Here is an 18,002-nt window from a genome sequence, read left to right as displayed (position 1 = left end):
GTCTACTGAAGAGCCATGATTGATGAGTCCTTTTTATGATAAAAAAACAGGAATCTGCACACATAAAAAAATTCAAAGGACCACTGAAAATTATTAATTTAGATTCATATTGAAAGTGATTTTTTTTTTAAAGTGTATGAACATAAATGTGCCTGTGCACAAAAGAAAAGAAAAGGAAAATGTTTCCGTTTCAGAGCTTTCAATGATCCTTGAACTTTGATTTTTTTTTTTTTTTTTTTTTTGGTGTGTTCGTTTTTTATGCTTTATATGATGTTCAGATTTATTTTAGGCTTTTATTCACATTATATATAAACATTTACTAACACTCATACTGTACATACAAAACATTAAATATGGTAAGATAAGATATGTTTGATGCACGAGAGGAAACCTCATTGATTATTGAGGAAGCTCAACTGGATTAGTTATTTTTGTATCTCTTTGTGAAACATCAAAGTTTTGTTGGAATGGATTTTCAATGGAGAGACAGAAAGGGAGGGGAGGGATGAGTTTAATAAAAAAATATCTTCATTTCTGTTTCAAGCATGGATGAAGATGGGTTCGGAACGAGTAAACAATGTTCGGTGAGTGATTTTCACTTTTAGTGGAACCTTAAAAGACAGCGAGAGAGCGAGAGCGAGCGAGAGACACTCACAGTTCTGCTGTATATTGAGGTATGTGGTCCGGGATCTTTGTGAGCTTTTGTCCAGAGCAGTCCACTGTGGTTCCTTCACAGCGACACTTCTCTGGGCAGGCCAGGTCAGCGAAGCAATCCCCACCTAGTTTCGACCGGTAGTCTTCCACACCTAGACACACACACACACACACACACACACACCATTACACACCACACAATCACAAAAAGAGAGCGTGTGAGAGAAATAGAGAAGGAGAAGAGTAGGCTTGAAGGAGGAAAGGTAGAGTGGTAAAAGTAGATGATCACTGGGAGGGAGGAGGTTAAAGGTTAAAGGTTAATTGTGCAAGATCAGAGGAAACTCAGTTTTCACCATGGCAACATGCTATCGGGTTTATCATTTTTAACAACACATAAAGCCATGCTGATGTACTAGCCATGACTTTAGAGTGTTGTGTACACACACACACACAAACAAAGACAAACACATTTACACACACACACACACACACCAAGGTTGTTTCTTGTTGCTTGCCATGCTGTAGATGCTGCAAGACCTTCCATGGTGCTTGACAGAACCATGTTTTAGTCCGAGTCTGCAACCACATGGTTAGATCAAGCACAAAGGAAAACCCCGCTGAATTTCCTCCACAACACACACAGAGAGAAAGAGAAACAGGGACAAAGAATGAGATTCTACTTTGTTTAGCTGGGATAAACTAGTGGGAGTAATAGAGAGAGAGGAGATATGTGGGGAAAACGGGAAGAGTGTAGCAGGAATATAGCAGCCTTTGACCATTAAACACACGGTCAAACACACACATACACATTCTATTCACACCGTGTGCTTCAGTAACCTCTGAGCACAATTTACATATATTCAGAGTCCTGGTCTGTGATTGGTTGGGGTTGAGGAGGGGGAGGGGCTTGTAGGGTGACGTATTATCAGTCATGTGTCAGTTACTTACACTTATTGATATGATGGATTCCTGAGTGTGTGTGCGAGAAATGAAGAGAGAATATGTAATATATACATTCAAACAGTCAAACACTGGCGAATTCTGGAAAACCTGTGGTTCAGATCCATGCCACTGTGTGCTAATTGTGAGCATGCACACAGCAAGAGTGAAACTGATCAGGTGACCATCTGACAGCAAATGAACACTAGACTGAAGAGCCGTTGTGTGTTGTCTCATTTAAAAACTTCATGCATAACCATCATACTGCATTAGTAGTTTGGTTTAAAAACACATGCCAAGTTCTCTTATAGTGTTCATGTTGTTTTATATCTCATTTTTAGGAAATGCATACATTTAATTACTGTAAAAACATTAATTTAATGTCTAAATATATAAAGATAATGTACTTTTTAATTAGGCATATTCTTTATTAAGATATCAGGATATCTGTTTTATCCTGACATTTACATTTTCAAAACATCAATTCAGATTTAAATGTAAACAATAATATTTTAATAATATTGTTTCTTCCACAATAGAAGAGGTATATTCAAGTAGCTATACATGTGAACTGCATTTCTAATGGGTTTTTAAATAAATGATTATAGATTCTGACACAAAACAGCACCCTTATGCGTATCTCTTCTATACAAATACATAAAAAAAAAATCTCAAAGCAACACACTTTTGCACTTCAGGTAGTCTGTTTCTCTAGCATTCAGGAACCTTAATTGTTCAAAAAAGGTTTTTTGTTTTTAATCTGCATGATAATGTGCATTACATTTACGTGCATTAGTTTATTAGTCCAAATGTTTTTTTTTGTTTTTTGCAGTGCACACAGACCAAATGTTTAGTAGCTGAACATACCTGGTATAAAATACTGTTCTTTAGCTAAACAAAGAGAGATACACAGAGAACTGAGAGGAAAGCTGTGTGTGTGTAGATCAATAAATGAATATGAATATTGATCAGATGATCCTGCTCATTTATAACCCCACAGCAATCAATACTCAACTGACAAACACTAAACTAATAACACACACACACACACACACACTCACTCACATTTCCATTCTGATTTATAATCTGTTTACAGGAGAAGGTCAGGTCCAGACAGGAACAGAAGGGTCAAACAACTCAACGTCTGTAAGTAAGTCTGGCAAATTACCAAAAATGACTACCCATGTTCATGCGTGTATATACCTGAACAGCGGAACTTTTTGTTCTTGATCTGGCCGATGCGTTTGTTAGCGAGCCGGCGGGGACTGGTGCATCGAGCTCCGCTGGTCTCAATCGGGTTGTCTTGCAGGTAGTCCGCCAACCACTTCAAATGGCAGTCACACATGAAGGGGTTCTGGGCCAAATGACTGATAAATATAAAATATTTAAGGATATTGTTAATGACGGTTATAGTTAAGGTGTGCATTTTCTTGAAAAACCATATAGAGTACACTCAAAGTTTTCTCCCAGCCTGAAATATGACTGAATGGAATTACTTCATCATAAAGAGATGATACGTATCAGCAACCAAACAAATTAATTGATACATCAAATTTGCATTAGAGCTTTCAAAAAAATGATTTCCAACCAGTCTTTAGAAATCAACAACATCAAAAATCAGTTTATACTGTATATATATATATATATATATATATATATATATATATACACACACAGTACAGACCAAAAGTTTGGAAACATTACTATTTTTAATGTTTTTGAAAGAAGTTTCTTCTGCTCATCAAGCCTGCATTTATTTGATCAAAAATACAGAAAAAACAGTAATATTGTGTAATATTATTACAACTTAAAATAATAGTTTTCTATTTGAATATACTTTTAAAAAATAATTTATTCCTGTGATGCAAAGCATAATTTCAGCATCATTCCTCCAGCCTTCAGTGTCACATGTAACATCAGTCGATCACATGATCATTTAGAAATCATCCTAATATTCTGATTTATTATGAGTGTTGGAAACACTTCTGCTGTCTAATATATTTGATCAATAAAAGGTTAAAAAGAACTACACTTATTCAAAAAAAAATATTTATATAATAATATATTTTCTTTACTATCACTTTTTATCAATTTAACACATCCTTGCTGAATAAAAGTATTGATTTCATTTAAAAAGAAGAAAGAAAAGAAAAAATGACCGACCCCAAATTACTGACCAGTAGTGTATATTGTTATTACTAAATATAAAAATTTTAAAAACATAGCTTCTTTTTTTTTCTTTTTTTTTATTCATCAAAGTATCCTAAAAAGCATCACATGTTCTGAAAAAATATTAAGCAGCAGAACTGTTTCCAACTTTGATAATGAATCATCATATTAGAATGATTTCTAAAGGATCATGTGATAATGATCCTAAAAATTCAGCTTTGCATCACAGAAATAAATGATAACTTAAAGTATAATACATTTAAAAACAATTATTTTAAATTGTAATAATATATCACAATATTACATTTTTTTCTGTATTTGTGATCAAATAAATGCAGGCTTGATGATCAGAAGAAACTTCTTTCAAAAACATTAAAAATAGTAATGTTTCCAAACTTTTGGTCTGTACTGTAAATATATTCTTTTTTGTTACTGACTTGTCTAAAAGTAAGAAACCCTCAGAAGATAGTCAAAAACTATGTGTGTCTATGCAATCCAATTTTAAATACTTAAACTATTAATAAAAGTGTCAAATAATTCTAGAAAAAGTATTAACCAAATTGCATCAGTTAAGACTTACAACACTGGTGGCAACAAAAGCAGCAGATGGGAGGAATGAAAATGTTATAATATATTCTTTTGTTGTTGTTTTCTTCAGTCTTAGCTACAGCCGTGTCTTTCTTTTTTATTAATTTTGCAACAAATGTTACTCACAGTGTTTGGATGGCTCTGAGAGAAGAGAAGCTTCCCTTGGCGATGGTCTGGAGTTTGTTGTCATAAAGTGACAGAAGATTCAGATTCTGCAGGTCTTGGAATGAATCTACACGCAAACAATTGATCTTGTTCGCGTTAAGCAACCTGTTGGGATAAACATTTGCATTTGACATTTTACGCAAATCACTCAGACGCACATGAAAATCTATACACATGTTGTGAACTTAGATATTACAAATGCCATACGCAAATCGATTAACATTTCTAGACAAACATATGAGCGCTTTGTGAATAAACAGAGGCTTTATGTTTCGTGTAAACAGGATTTATATGTTCTGCATCTCCTGCAAAGCAATTAAAACTGTGTGTGCATGCTTTTAAGTTATTGGCACCAAACTTTTATATTTGCGAGCATAAACAACTGTGAGTTTCACATGTTAGTCTGAGCTCGTGTGTGTTTGTAATCTAATGTTGTAGCACCAATCACTTATGGTCTTGTTAAAACCCTATAAATACTTGGATTAACAAGCATTTCCTAAATGTACTCCTCAAACCCACATGCACTGACACACACACACACACACACACACACACAGCAGAAGTCCTGCAATCCTGACTTACTAAGAAATACTGTTAAAGCTTTAAAATTTAACAGCATATCCATTTTTGCTGCTGTGTTTAAGCTAATATTGAGAATCATTGGTGTTGATATCAAAAATGTTGTTATCTGTGATAATGATGTTTCCCCTCACCCAAGCCATTATTAGATTTTAATTAAGTCATTATTTAGTATGTTTTATTAAGCCATTTATCCAATGGCTGGCACTCAGCCTTGGCAAAACCCGACTCGCCCACACACACACACACACACACACAGAGATATAAACGCCCTTCCTTCACAGCATTTTAAGGCATTAATACACAGAACGTGCATTACTCACAGTAGCTGCAATGAGAATAGTCCATCAAAAAGGCCTTTGGGAAGTTCACTGATTTTATTCCCGTATAAAACCCTGAAAGGCAGAAACACAAGGGAACATTAAATAAAAGCAAAGATGAAAGATGTTCATAACCCACCCACGCACATAACCATTCATCAGAAACGGCTCATCAAACAGAGCACAAGATGCACCACCCGGCCAATCACATTTAAACACAAATTAAAGAATCATACGGACCCAGATTCATGAAGTAAAATCACCAAATAACTTTTTATTATGAATACGATATATCAATCTTATCTCATGTATTAATGGTCTATAATCCTACGCAAATGCTACAGTTGTGGTAAAAATGAATATTAGGAAATTCAAAACTAATCCAAAAGAGCAATGCAGGGCTAAACACTTCTAGTCATTTTTATTTTAGATTGAATAATGACATTATGGCTTTGGCTTTACGCTGATATCCTACACATGTGCAGCCCACACAGAAAGCTGTGCCTTTGTATGTTTATTCCATAAATATTTGGACTAATTTGATCGTTCTTTCAGCAACTAATCAGTGTGTAGCAGTGTGTGTGTTCTGTCCGAGCGTGCATGTGAAGTATTTCATTACTGTGATGTCATATCAGGACTCGCATGTGTGTGATCACTCTTCTGGCTTGAAGATGTATTTTTTCGGCAGGAGAGATTTGAAATGGCTGGCTGGTGTTCTTAAGAGGCTTGTCCGAAGGGAACGCACGCGAGAGAGAGAGAGAGAGAGAGAGAGAGACCGAGACAGAGAGAGAGAGAGAGCGAGACAGAGAGAGAGAGAGAGCGAGACAGAGAGAGAGAGAGAGAGAGAGTGTTCTGGCTCATTGGAACCCGGTCAGTAATGTAAACCAAAGAAAACACACAAACCAAGCAAGTAGGACATATACATCCTATCCCCCTTAAACTCACAGTGTGTTTCATATTCTAAGGCTTTAGCCATATACAGTAAAAACATAGTTGTTTTCGTCTTTAGTCTAGGAATTACCAAGCTTACTTGTTTTTTTTTTAAATTGGTCACACTTTAATTTAAGAACCAATTTCAATATTAACTACAGTATGACATGTGCCTTAATAAACTCCTAATTTACTGCTTATCATAGTAAGTTAGTTGGTAAATTTAGATCTGTGGTTGGATTAAGGGATCTAAAATATGCTCATGCAGAATAAGCTATTGATATGTGCTTTATAAGAACTATAACTATACTAGAAATATATACAGAGCTCCGCACATGGCATGCAGGATAAAAACTGTATGCTAAATCGTGTGCATGATTTACTAATTCGTTCCCTCGATTTGCTAAATTGTGCACGAGATTTATAAATCGAGAGAACGAATTAGTAAATTATGCATATGACTTAGCAAATCAGGGGAATTAAATAGTAATCCTGTGCATGTTTTAGTACATCGAGGGAACGAATTAGTAAATTGTGCACACAATTAATTTATTTTTTCTTGCATGTCATGTACAGGGCTCCGTAGATATCCATCCTGATAAGCAACTGTTACTAGTGAGAATTAGTCCCTAAACTATAAAATCAGTACTTCTACAACTTAAAGAAGGCACCTTTAAAACTCTTCGTATTTTGAAATGACAAGTGTCCCGTATGTTTGACTCCGACTCGACAGGGATTTATTCGTTCCGTTCTCTAAAAGCTTGAATGAGTCAGATCATCAATAATTGAAGAATGGAAGCTTAATATAACTCTTGCGTTCTCTTCTCACACACACACACACACACACACACACACAGAGAGAGAAATATACATAGATACTCACAGAGAATTCAAAGATCGGAGACCTTGAAAGGAGTCTGAAGCCAATTCAGTTATTTGATTATTACTCAAATCTCTGAGAAAAATAAAAGAAGAAATGTAGAGAAAATGAGGGATAAGTGTGTTGTTATGTTTGTAAGTGTGCTCACATGGACACACACTCACATTCTCCGCAGGCGTTTGTAAGGTGCGAAAGCTCCTGGTGGAATAACCTTGATGGAGTTCTGCTCCAGTCGGCTGTGAACAGAGAGAATAAACCAGATCAACACATGCAGGGAACATGACGGAGGGAATAATCCAAGTGAATGATGGCCAGATATTGAGAAGCTATTGGAAAATATGATTTTATTTTTATTTTTTGCACTACAGAAATTAAAAGGGGGGAAATCAATGTGAGATGAATGTCAATATCTCTGGGATGCATTTATTCACAGATGTGTGTGTGTTTGCTGTATTTCAGTTTGAGGTGGTGTCCACGTCTGGAGGAGTGTGTGCTTGTGTGATTAGATCAGACTAAAAACTAAATCCAACATCTGTGTTCCATGAAAAAATATAATTATAAACACATTGACATTTTAACATCGCCTTAAAAGCACACTCAGTGTTTTCTTGCTAAGCTCTTTAGGAAAAGAACAGTACTTATTGCAAGACTGCAATTATATTAGTAGCAAAACTGTCACACTTGATCTCTATAGTCTCCCTCTCATCAGACACTTTCACTTGAGGAATAACTGAATGTCTTTGGAAGTGTATTACACACTATGAACGAAAATAAAGAGATCATTCCTCCTCATTATCGTCACTTTAGATGCATTATAGTTCACAGTTACGATGTTGTTACTCATAATTCTGACTTTAAATCTCAGAGATGCGACTTTATTTCTCACTGTGTCTTTATATCTCAAAATGCAACCCAGGATCATGGAAAACACATACTTTTAGTTATGTTTCTGCAACATATTATTATAATATTTGGTGATATTACAGTACATACCTTTATGGAAAGTAAGTGAAATAAAAGGTAGAGGCATGTTTTTCTAAAACACCTGGCTGTAGTTAAAATGTCATAATTGCAAATTTACATCTTGCAGCTACTTTGTTCCTTATTTCAAACTTATTACAAACACACATGCACACACATATCCAAATAAAACCCTAAAATTAAAGTATTTTAAATTGTAAACATTGTACATTTGAGCTAATTCAATTTTCATTAAATGTGGAGTTAAAAAGTCGAGTTGTGTATTCCAAAGGTCGCTGGTTTAAGGATGTGTGTTTACGGTGTGTGTGTGTGTGTGTGTGTGTGTGTGTGTGTGTGTATGTGTGTGTGTGTGTGTCTGTGTGTGCATGTGAGTGGGTGTGTGTGCGTGTGTGTGTGTGTGTGTGTGTGTGTGCACTTGGATGGGTTACATACAGAGCTTAAATTCCGACCGAGTATGGGACACCAGACTTGGCTACACATCATTTTCACTTTCACTTTTTTACAAGAATGCAATAAAAGACTAATTAACATCAGCTGTGGATTTCCAACCTGCCAAGTCAAGAAATAGGAATCATAAATATATTCTTAATTCATTATTCCAGCATTCGGCATATAGCAATGCTTATTTAAAACGTCTCGCCTTCTCGCTGTCTCTCTCAAGATATCAGTTCTTCTCTTTGACAGCAAATATGTCATAAATCAGATAAGCTCTCTAAAGTTGACAGGGCATGGAAATCAGGCTCCCACATAGGTGGACAAACACACACACACATACACACACACACATTTCATTCAACCGGAGCCAAATGAGATAATCCGACTCATCTGCCAAGGCCCTGCATGCAGCTTTCAGAGGAAGAAAAACGATGGGATGACAGACAGAGCAAGACGGGATGAGAAATGATAGACAATGACCCTGACCGTGAGAGGCACAACAGTTTAAAAAAGATGTGTGTCTCAATCCAGGCCCTGTTGGCAGAGCGTTGGCCCTCAGAAGAGATGCCATTGATAAAATAAATCCATTTCTACACTGAATTAATGTGCATGACTTCAGCATGGCCTCCGTAGTTAAAATATTTGATACAGATACAACTCTCACTGTGTGTGTGTGTGTGTGTGTGTCAGCTCCTCACTCACATCTCAGTGATGGTTTCCGGCAGGCTGGTGGGTATTTCGGTCAGTCCTTTCCCTCGGCAGTCCACTACATTATTACTGCAGGTGCACAGCTCAGGACACTGAAGCACACTACAGGACGAGTGTGACTGGGGTCCTAAAACACACATACACACAGATGACAGGGACACAAAGGAAGCTGAGTCTAAAGGTTGGATTAAATTAAAAAAACATTCTCAAGCAAAAAAGTTATGGACTGCATATTGCAACTAAATGCATTTTGAAGTGAAGAAAGTTTTTGCCCACGCACAAATAACTTGCCTTCACTGAAGTCTTGAAAGCATGAGCAAATAAAGAGAGAAAAACCAAAAATGGAGAGAATAAGAAAGCTTTGACAAAACCGCAAATTCATTTATTTATTCTCTTTATTCTCCGAAGCTCTTATCTCCTTTAAACAAGCCACACAAATGAAACGCACACAAACTTACCTGCACACATAAACTCTTTCTTCTGAACCTCAGCAATGTTGTGGCCCCTCAGGGAGGGCGGAGCCATACACTGTGTGTAGAGGCCAAGGCGGGGCCTCTGTCTCAGCCAATCAGAGAGCCAGGCCACATGACAATCACACAGCAGATTATTCGAGTGCAGACGACTAGAGAAAGAAAGAGTCATTTGAAGGTCTGATGGCAGTCGAAGCTGATATGTCGATAAAACCTGTGTCCATGTGTGTGAGAGAGTATCTCCGACTTTGTGTCAGACAATTTCATGTTTATTAATTACAGTCTTTTACTTGCAGACAACATGCAAACACATACACAGTGATTTCTCTGTTGAGAAATCTCTGCACATTTGGGAGTCATTAATTAATGATAAAATGAAACTTTAACCATATTTAGTTGCAGTGCTGGGTAGATTACAAATTACATGACGAAAATTTTAGTTTTTAAAAATAATCTGGATCTGAATCTAATCTTTTTTTTTTTCTTTGGAAATAAATTAGTAACTATGATAACAGTTTTATTTTAGTTTTATTTATATACTTATAATTTATATTACCATTTTGAACTACCTTTTATTTGTATACTTTAATTTAAAAAAATACGTTTACATTTTTTAAGTTATTCATTATGTACTTCTGTCATTTATTAACTATTTTATTATTGTGTTTCCTTTATTTACCTTAAAAATAATTTTTAAGTTTTAGATTTATAATTTATAGAACTTCATCTTATTTCTGTTAGTTGCCATCACATTATTCCTTATTTTCATTACATTTTTTTTTTTTTTTACAAAAACAAATATTTTATTTTATAATTTTTTTACAAAAAAAAATATATATATATTTATTTTATTTTTTTATATACTTTTAGTTTGAGTTACCTTTTCAGTTTTTAGTTACCACACTACAGGACAATTTACTAGCTATCTCTCATTTGATAGAGAAAAACTAGCCAAGTATGTTTCATGGTTAAAATCTTGGCATTCACTGGCTTTCTTTCCATCATCTATTGCTGACGTTGAGCTAACAAGGTCCAGAATGCTGATATAGCAATTAGCTACTTTAGCTCATCATTTAAATAGGTTTAAATCATGGTTGCACACAAAAGACTCCAATCTACTAAATGCATGCTAATGAAACATACATATTAATGTGGTTATTAAATGCTATTACCCCATAATCACACTTATTAAGGGCCAGCATGATAAGTGCTTGATAACATGCCGACGACAGTCTGGAGGACTGGTTTGACGAAACTTGAGTGTGTGTGTGTGTGTGTCAGATACTCACAATGTCCTAAGCTTGGGCATGTGATTAAAACTGGCCACTGACAAACGAGATATATTGTTGTTGTTCAGTGTGCTGTGAAACAAAGACAGAGAAGGATAATCATTTCACAGACCTATTTAATGAACAAACATATATAATATTAAGTGATATGTCACCCGATGAAGCTGCATGCCCCAGGTTTCTATTTACTTTCATTGTTAATCTTAGACATAATGCTAAATAACTCATTTGGTGTTCTGAATGAAAATAGTGCTTTGGAATAGTTTGAAAGTGAGTGAACTAGCCTTTTGATGTTTTCCTATAACAATATTCCATGCACAATCTTATATAGATGATTTTTTTTTTTTGCATTGTATCAAAATGCCTTCACGCATGTCACGTCTGTCACAAAGCATCATATAAATAACCTGACACAATCCCATTTCTCAGTCTTGATTCCATTCTCTCTAACAGGATTATTCCACTGATCCCGGTATAAAAAACAGATATGCATATTACACGTATCATTCAAGACTCAGCAGACCACAGCATGTCGTCTACATACAGAGAAATCCATACCAACTCAACATGAATATAACATTTTTTAATCTCAATTTCAATCTAAAAAAAAAGTTTCTGGAACAGTCCCCGAAAACCAGTGTGGCCCAGCTTTGACCCAAGTCTTATACGAACATGATCTCTGAAAAGATCTCTGCAGTGGCTTTAATTCAACAGAACACAATCACGCACACACACACACACACACACACACACATGCAGTATACTCACAGTACTTCTAGATCCCGCAGAGCTCTGAACGCTCCGTCTTCAATGCAGGAAATCTGATTATAGTCCAGCTGCCTGAGAGAGAGAAAGACAGAGAGATGATGTTTGAAGATGATGCAGTCGGGTCTTCTGTTTGATGTTCAGTGATTATGGAAATAGAATAATACACTCTCACTCTCACTTACTAAAAAAAACAACAACAACAACACATGCATCCTTCACTCTCCTGTCTTTCAATGTTTTGTCTTCGTCCCCGATCACTGTTCTTCACTTTCCAGCCTTCTCTGTCTTTCTGCTGTGCTCTCTTCTACTATTGTCTACCTGCACTGCCCACTCCTCCCACATGTGTGTGTGTGTGTGTGTGTGTGTGTGTGTGATGGTCAGTATGCCTGGGCATCTCATTAAAGCACACAATCTTTAAACCAAAGCTCTCTTTCTCTCTCTCGTTCGCACATAGATACAGAAGACTCACAGGTTTTTGATCTCGGTGGCTCCTCTGAATGCTTTTCTGGGAATCCCCTGGATCTGATTTTCACTCAGGTCACTGGTAAATAAAGAGAGAGAACAATAACAATCATACGCAGTTCTTGACATGTCTCTTTATACACTGAATTGTTTTCCTTTGCTGTTGTTTTGTAAGGCAGACTGAGACATCAGCTGTCAGACTGTACAACATGCATCTTAATTTAGCCAAAAATAAAAACATTTACTCATCCTCGTGTCATTTCATAACTGTATGACTGTCTTTCTTCCTTGCAATGGGGAAGAAGGCATGAAGAATGTTCTGTTCTGTGTTTGGTATAATAATAAATGGGATCTTTCCGGAGCTTTCAATCATAACAAATTTTCATAAAAGTGAAGGATATCTTAAAAGTGTTTCATTTGACTTGTGCACTACACCCCAAGTCTTGAGAAGCCATAAATTGATAAATCAGACTGGCCTAAAAAAAATACAATCTGCAGACACTGTCAGCAGCAAGAGAAAATAAAACAACAAAAGTAAATATTGCCTTTTTCAAATGTAACACCTGCAAGATCAAACGCAACAAATATGCATGCACACACTTATGATGAGACTAAACAAACATTTCTAACTGAACTCCTTCATCAGAGCAGACATTTAAAGTCTTCAGCGCTCTTTAAAAATGTCATCCTGACATGACCTGAGCGTGAACTGAATGGGAATCGTCTTTAATCAGGTTCATCTGTGTCTTTACAGGACGCCAACAGCGTTTATGAGATCAAACGTACTTCTGGATTACAGTGCAAACATTCCAGCTGTCACCCAGATGAGACGAGATGGATTCAGACACAGACAGTCAAAGCATTTAAATCGAACAATTAAAAAAATTGTTCCCAGTTCAGCAGGGCGACTAACATCGCAATAAAGCACCACACATATGCACAAAGACATGGTGGGAGGTGGGCTAGAAAACTCACACACACACACACACACACACAAACACACACACACACACACACACACACAAACACACACACAAACACACACACACACACACTGGCAACTCAGAGTGGAACACAGAAACAGAATAAAAGAGAGAGAAAGAGGGTTGAATGATGACCTCTGAGCACCTTTAGAGGAAGTGTTTCACTCGCTCTCTTCCTCTTTTCAATAAAAGAACAAAAACTAACAGAAGCTTAATCTCTGCTTTCATCCCACTCTCTGTCTGTCACTTGCTTGTCTCTTTCACCATCTGAGAGGAAACGACTATATAATACCAAAAAACACTGAGAGAAGAATCTAATCAATGTGTTACCATCATACCATCTGAATGAATATAATGAAGAGTTACGAGGAGCCCACCTGCACTAATTAAACCCATCAATTCACTTCCTTTCAATTAATATCTATTTTCATAACAGCCACTTTTTTTTCAAGGGGTCACATGATCAGATTTTAAGTCCTGATCACATGATCACCGATCAAATCCCCATTCAGGGGTTCAAAGGCTGAACTTGGAGTGTGTGTGTGTGTGTGTGTGTGTGTGTCTCCGTAGGGGGTGGCTTTAATGAAGTTTCTTCCCTCACGCAAAGCATACTCTAAAAGGCAACCGTCTCATTTATAGACGTGCACTCACACACACACACACACACACACAGCATGAAACCCTTACAGCCAGTTCAGCCAGCCAGACCTGTCAATCAAATTCCTCAGCTGTCAATCATAATGAGAGACAGACCCTCAGTCTCCAAAAAACAAGACACTGACAATGCTTGTGTGTGTGTGTGTGTGTGTGTGTGCGTGTTTGTGTATGTGTGCAGCAAGGTCAGGCCAGACAGAGATAGACTGCCTGTCTGTTGAGGGCTCTATTCATTTTCATTTTCATGAGTGGCACATGACAGCACCAATCACAGAGCAGCAGGATTTAAATGAAAATGCCAGGGAGACAGACAGGTATTTATAATATCAAAAAGAATTACTCAAACACGCGCGCACACACACACACACACACACACACGTCTGCATGTAGCCTCAGTGATGGAGTTCATCTTTCTCCACTAGGGGGCAGTACAATCTAACCAGCATGGACAAACACCAACATCTAATAAATGTTTTTGTTTAGAATTGCTTATGTCTCTTAAGCATGGAAAAAAAGCCACGAATGTTGTCCCGAGTCCTTTGACGAGGGGGGCCCAGTGAAGTGCACTATACTATAGCCTTCTTCTTGGAAGAAGGGGCCCACCGATTAATATTTTGGGCCCCGAGACTTTAAGTAACTGATTGGCAAAGCATTCTGCATGGTCCTAAAGTTGCTGTTTTACACGGACGCTTTCCTTTTTTTTCTCTTACACTGTGGCTAAGCAAAACAACAATGTTAAAACATGAAATGTAGTTTATTAATCCTAATTCGTTTGTGGCGGAATAAACCTGGAAATACTAGAAGATAAGTCTACCTTAGAAGGAAGGAAAGAGATGGAAGAGTAAACTGATAAAGCAGAATGAGTGGAAAGTGAGAGGGAGAAACAGACAGACGGAGATGCTATCACATCCACGAGACTTTGATAGCAAACGTTACATTACCGCCAGGATGACGAACCAGAAACAACACACTGAATGCCACGATAAGCACGCAAACATCAGAGCTGGAAGTGTTTGGATTTGCTTGGACTGCATCAGAAACGGTTATTTCACTCAGACGGCGTGTGAAGAGATTTTAAGTTTGAACCAGGGTCAATCTACTGCCAAAGTTGATGAATTCTGAATTTGTACACCATCTTTCAAGGCTTTTATTTTTCTTTCTTCACATTATATTTTTTTAAGGTTCGCTTTAGTTAGATACAGTACACAGCATTGATTAATCGCCTGATTTTTGGCAATTTGAGATTATTGACATTGGCTGATACTCATTTCCATTTTGCAATCTTCTTGTGCCAGTTCCAGTTTTGAGAGAATATTGTGTAGAATTTAATGTTGCAATGACAGTTCACCCTGTTTTGAAAGATATAGATCTTATTGTGAACATGCATGCTTCAATGTTTTGTTTGTTTTGGATCTCATAATGTTTAATACCTGGATCTGCAGATGAAAAAATACTTCTCTAATCATTTACTCCACTTAAACCACATTCATTTTTGAGTGCAACATCATCTTTTTTTTTTTTTTTTGATAATGCATAACACTTTGATGTACTGTATGTAGATCACAGTATGTATAAAATCATCTGCCACTGCTTCTGATTCATGGGGACTTTAATCTAATCTGTCATTTGTTAGTTTGTTCTCGCATTGATAGAAACACAAATGCATTAGTACTCTGTGAGTGTGAATGTGTGCTTCACACTTTCTCTCTCTCTTTAACATCCACTGGTGTTAGGGAGACCACCTGTCATCTGTGAAAATGTCATGCACACAAACATACACACACATTAGCAGATGTTAGAGGGATTTGAGAAGAAATGAGCACCGATCATTTACTTTCCCCGGAGAGACTCATTAGGGAGGTGTTTATGAACTCGAGGCATTCAGCACTCTTCTTGTTAGCCTGGCTCTGAGGGCACACACACACACACACACACACACACACACACAGATGCAGACCGAAATATTGGTGAGGTGGGCATTGACCAGTCTTAAAAACTGGTTTTGCACAAAAAATTTGGGAAGCAACACAGGTTATTTAATTAATATAATGGTAAAAGGACAAGTTGTGGAATCCGTGATTGCAGCTAATTTCCTGAAATAATGAGAAATTGGCAATATCAATGGGATATGCATATAAAATGTTGAATGACAACAGCATATGCACATTTAAAAAGTAAATATCAACCATATGCTTGCTTGAGAAAAGAGAGTTGCATCAAAAAACGGCACTTAAAAACAAATAACTCACAGAAGAAAACATGTTGCACTTGGCGTTCTGAAATACCAAAGTCATCATCCAAATGATTAGCTACTATTATTTTCCACAACTGTTTTGCAGACTTTTGCTACCAAACATAATCCATCTGCTTCTGACCTCAAAAAAAAAAACATGACAAAAACACATGCAGACACTGAACCAAAGGTTATTTATTACATTCATTAGCATCTATTTTTCCAGGTGCAACAACTTCATTTAACTTTTCCAGAATTTGACGATTTTGGGTTTCTGAACAAATGGAATGGAAACGCTGCTTTATTCATTTATCGTTTTTCTGAGTTATATAGTGCATTCATTAAAATTGAATCCTGGATGGAAACAGCTATTACAGCACAGGTGATTCAAAAAGTTGAACGTAAAAATGTTAATAAAAATATCCTTTAACCAAGGCATATATATTTAAGAATATGTATTTATTAACTATTATATAATTAATTATTATTAGAATTTATATATTGCAATGTAATAACATAACATTTATGCTCACTAACATACTTTAAGGTAAATAAAAATGGCTTTAAATTCCTGACTTCATGTTGTTGATTGTGCATCCAGCCCTACACTGAATCAAGGGTCAAAAGGTCAAAAGAGTGACTTCAGTGTGTGTGTTTATGTGAGAGAGCGGGATTTGACTGTGCCAGTGTGGGTGCACACAGACAACCACCAACTTTCCCACAACCACTTGTTTTCTCTCCGTCTCTGTCTCATGTGTGCCATTCTCTCAGACTCGTTCTCTTTCTGTCTATCTGTCGCTCTTTCTTTCAGAAACACAGATCGAAACAATTGAGAAAAAGAAACACTCGAAGATGAAAGACAGGAGATAGTAACTCTAACCCCCTCCCCTCTTCTTTCTTTCTCTAAATCTTTTCAAGATGCTTTGAGTCTCGTAGCTATTTGCCGTTGATTCCAGCAGACGGTACGTGTGTGTGTGTTTGTGTGTGTGTGTGTGAGTCAAACTGAAATATTCCTGTTCAAATACAAACAAGGACTCAAAGTTGTCTTTCACACACCCGCAAACTTCAGTCACGACCAATGGCTACACACACAGCTGCTTGAGTCAATCTGTCCTTTCCACACACACACACACACACACACACAGAGTTAAGCCCACATTTCTTCAATGGATTGTTTTAAGGATATATCCATCAAAGCTGTTGATTTTGGAGCTTTAGGGTTCAGTTTCTCAAACACACATGTCGAGGGAGTAGACGAGTCCAAACTCAGATTCCCTGTAATCTACAATTACAAAATATGGATTGAAAGTCTAATAGCGGACAGAAAGAGAGCAGGAGGGAGACGGTGTGGTTTTCCAGTCACACTCAATCTGCCAGCGAGAATTACATACAGCCGTCGAGGATTTCCTTCTGTAATTTACTGCTTAACGATCACCGCAGTTCGTGTGTGCGTTTGCATGTGTGCGTGTGCGCCTCTCATTTAATAATAGCAGGCTGCGAGTCAGCTTTACCAGAAGTTTCCCTCGACTTAAACCACCGTGAACCAATCAATAAAACTCAGCTGTTACGATTTCAGCTTTACATATCTGATTACATTACATATGAAACACAGTCAACATTATCATCTCCCTCTCTCCGTGTGAGTTTCCCATAGTTCCACTCTCATCAGGAACAAATAATCATGGTTGAAGGGAGATTTTGTTTGAAGGCTAATGGAAGGTTCTGTTAACGCCTGACCAAGCCATAAAGCATAGCAGAAGAGTCCTGCCGACCTGCGCATTATTCCTCATGTCTA

General features: G+C 37.0%; 1 protein-coding gene across 1 annotated transcript in view; it reads right to left on the bottom strand.

The window, feature by feature from the left end:
• The window catches only part of LOC113108429 (slit homolog 2 protein-like), a 63,864-nt gene that overhangs the window by 18,692 nt on the left and 27,170 nt on the right, over positions 1–18,002 (bottom strand). The window contains exons 5-15 of the mRNA XM_026271560.1: positions 12,345–12,416; positions 11,876–11,947; positions 11,108–11,179; positions 9,807–9,970; positions 9,343–9,475; positions 7,389–7,460; positions 7,228–7,299; positions 5,418–5,489; positions 4,477–4,620; positions 2,797–2,960; positions 656–806 (exon numbers count right to left, since the gene is read on the bottom strand). Coding sequence (XP_026127345.1) covers positions 656–806; positions 2,797–2,960; positions 4,477–4,620; positions 5,418–5,489; positions 7,228–7,299; positions 7,389–7,460; positions 9,343–9,475; positions 9,807–9,970; positions 11,108–11,179; positions 11,876–11,947; positions 12,345–12,416 — 1,188 coding nt within the window. The remainder of the gene's footprint in view (positions 1–655; positions 807–2,796; positions 2,961–4,476; positions 4,621–5,417; positions 5,490–7,227; positions 7,300–7,388; positions 7,461–9,342; positions 9,476–9,806; positions 9,971–11,107; positions 11,180–11,875; positions 11,948–12,344; positions 12,417–18,002) is intronic.

The sequence above is a fragment of the Carassius auratus genome, chromosome 1, assembly GCF_003368295.1.
Source record: "Carassius auratus strain Wakin chromosome 1, ASM336829v1, whole genome shotgun sequence".
In the NCBI taxonomy this organism is placed as follows: Eukaryota; Metazoa; Chordata; class Actinopteri; order Cypriniformes; family Cyprinidae; genus Carassius; species Carassius auratus.
This window is presented reverse-complemented; position numbering and strand designations above follow the sequence as displayed.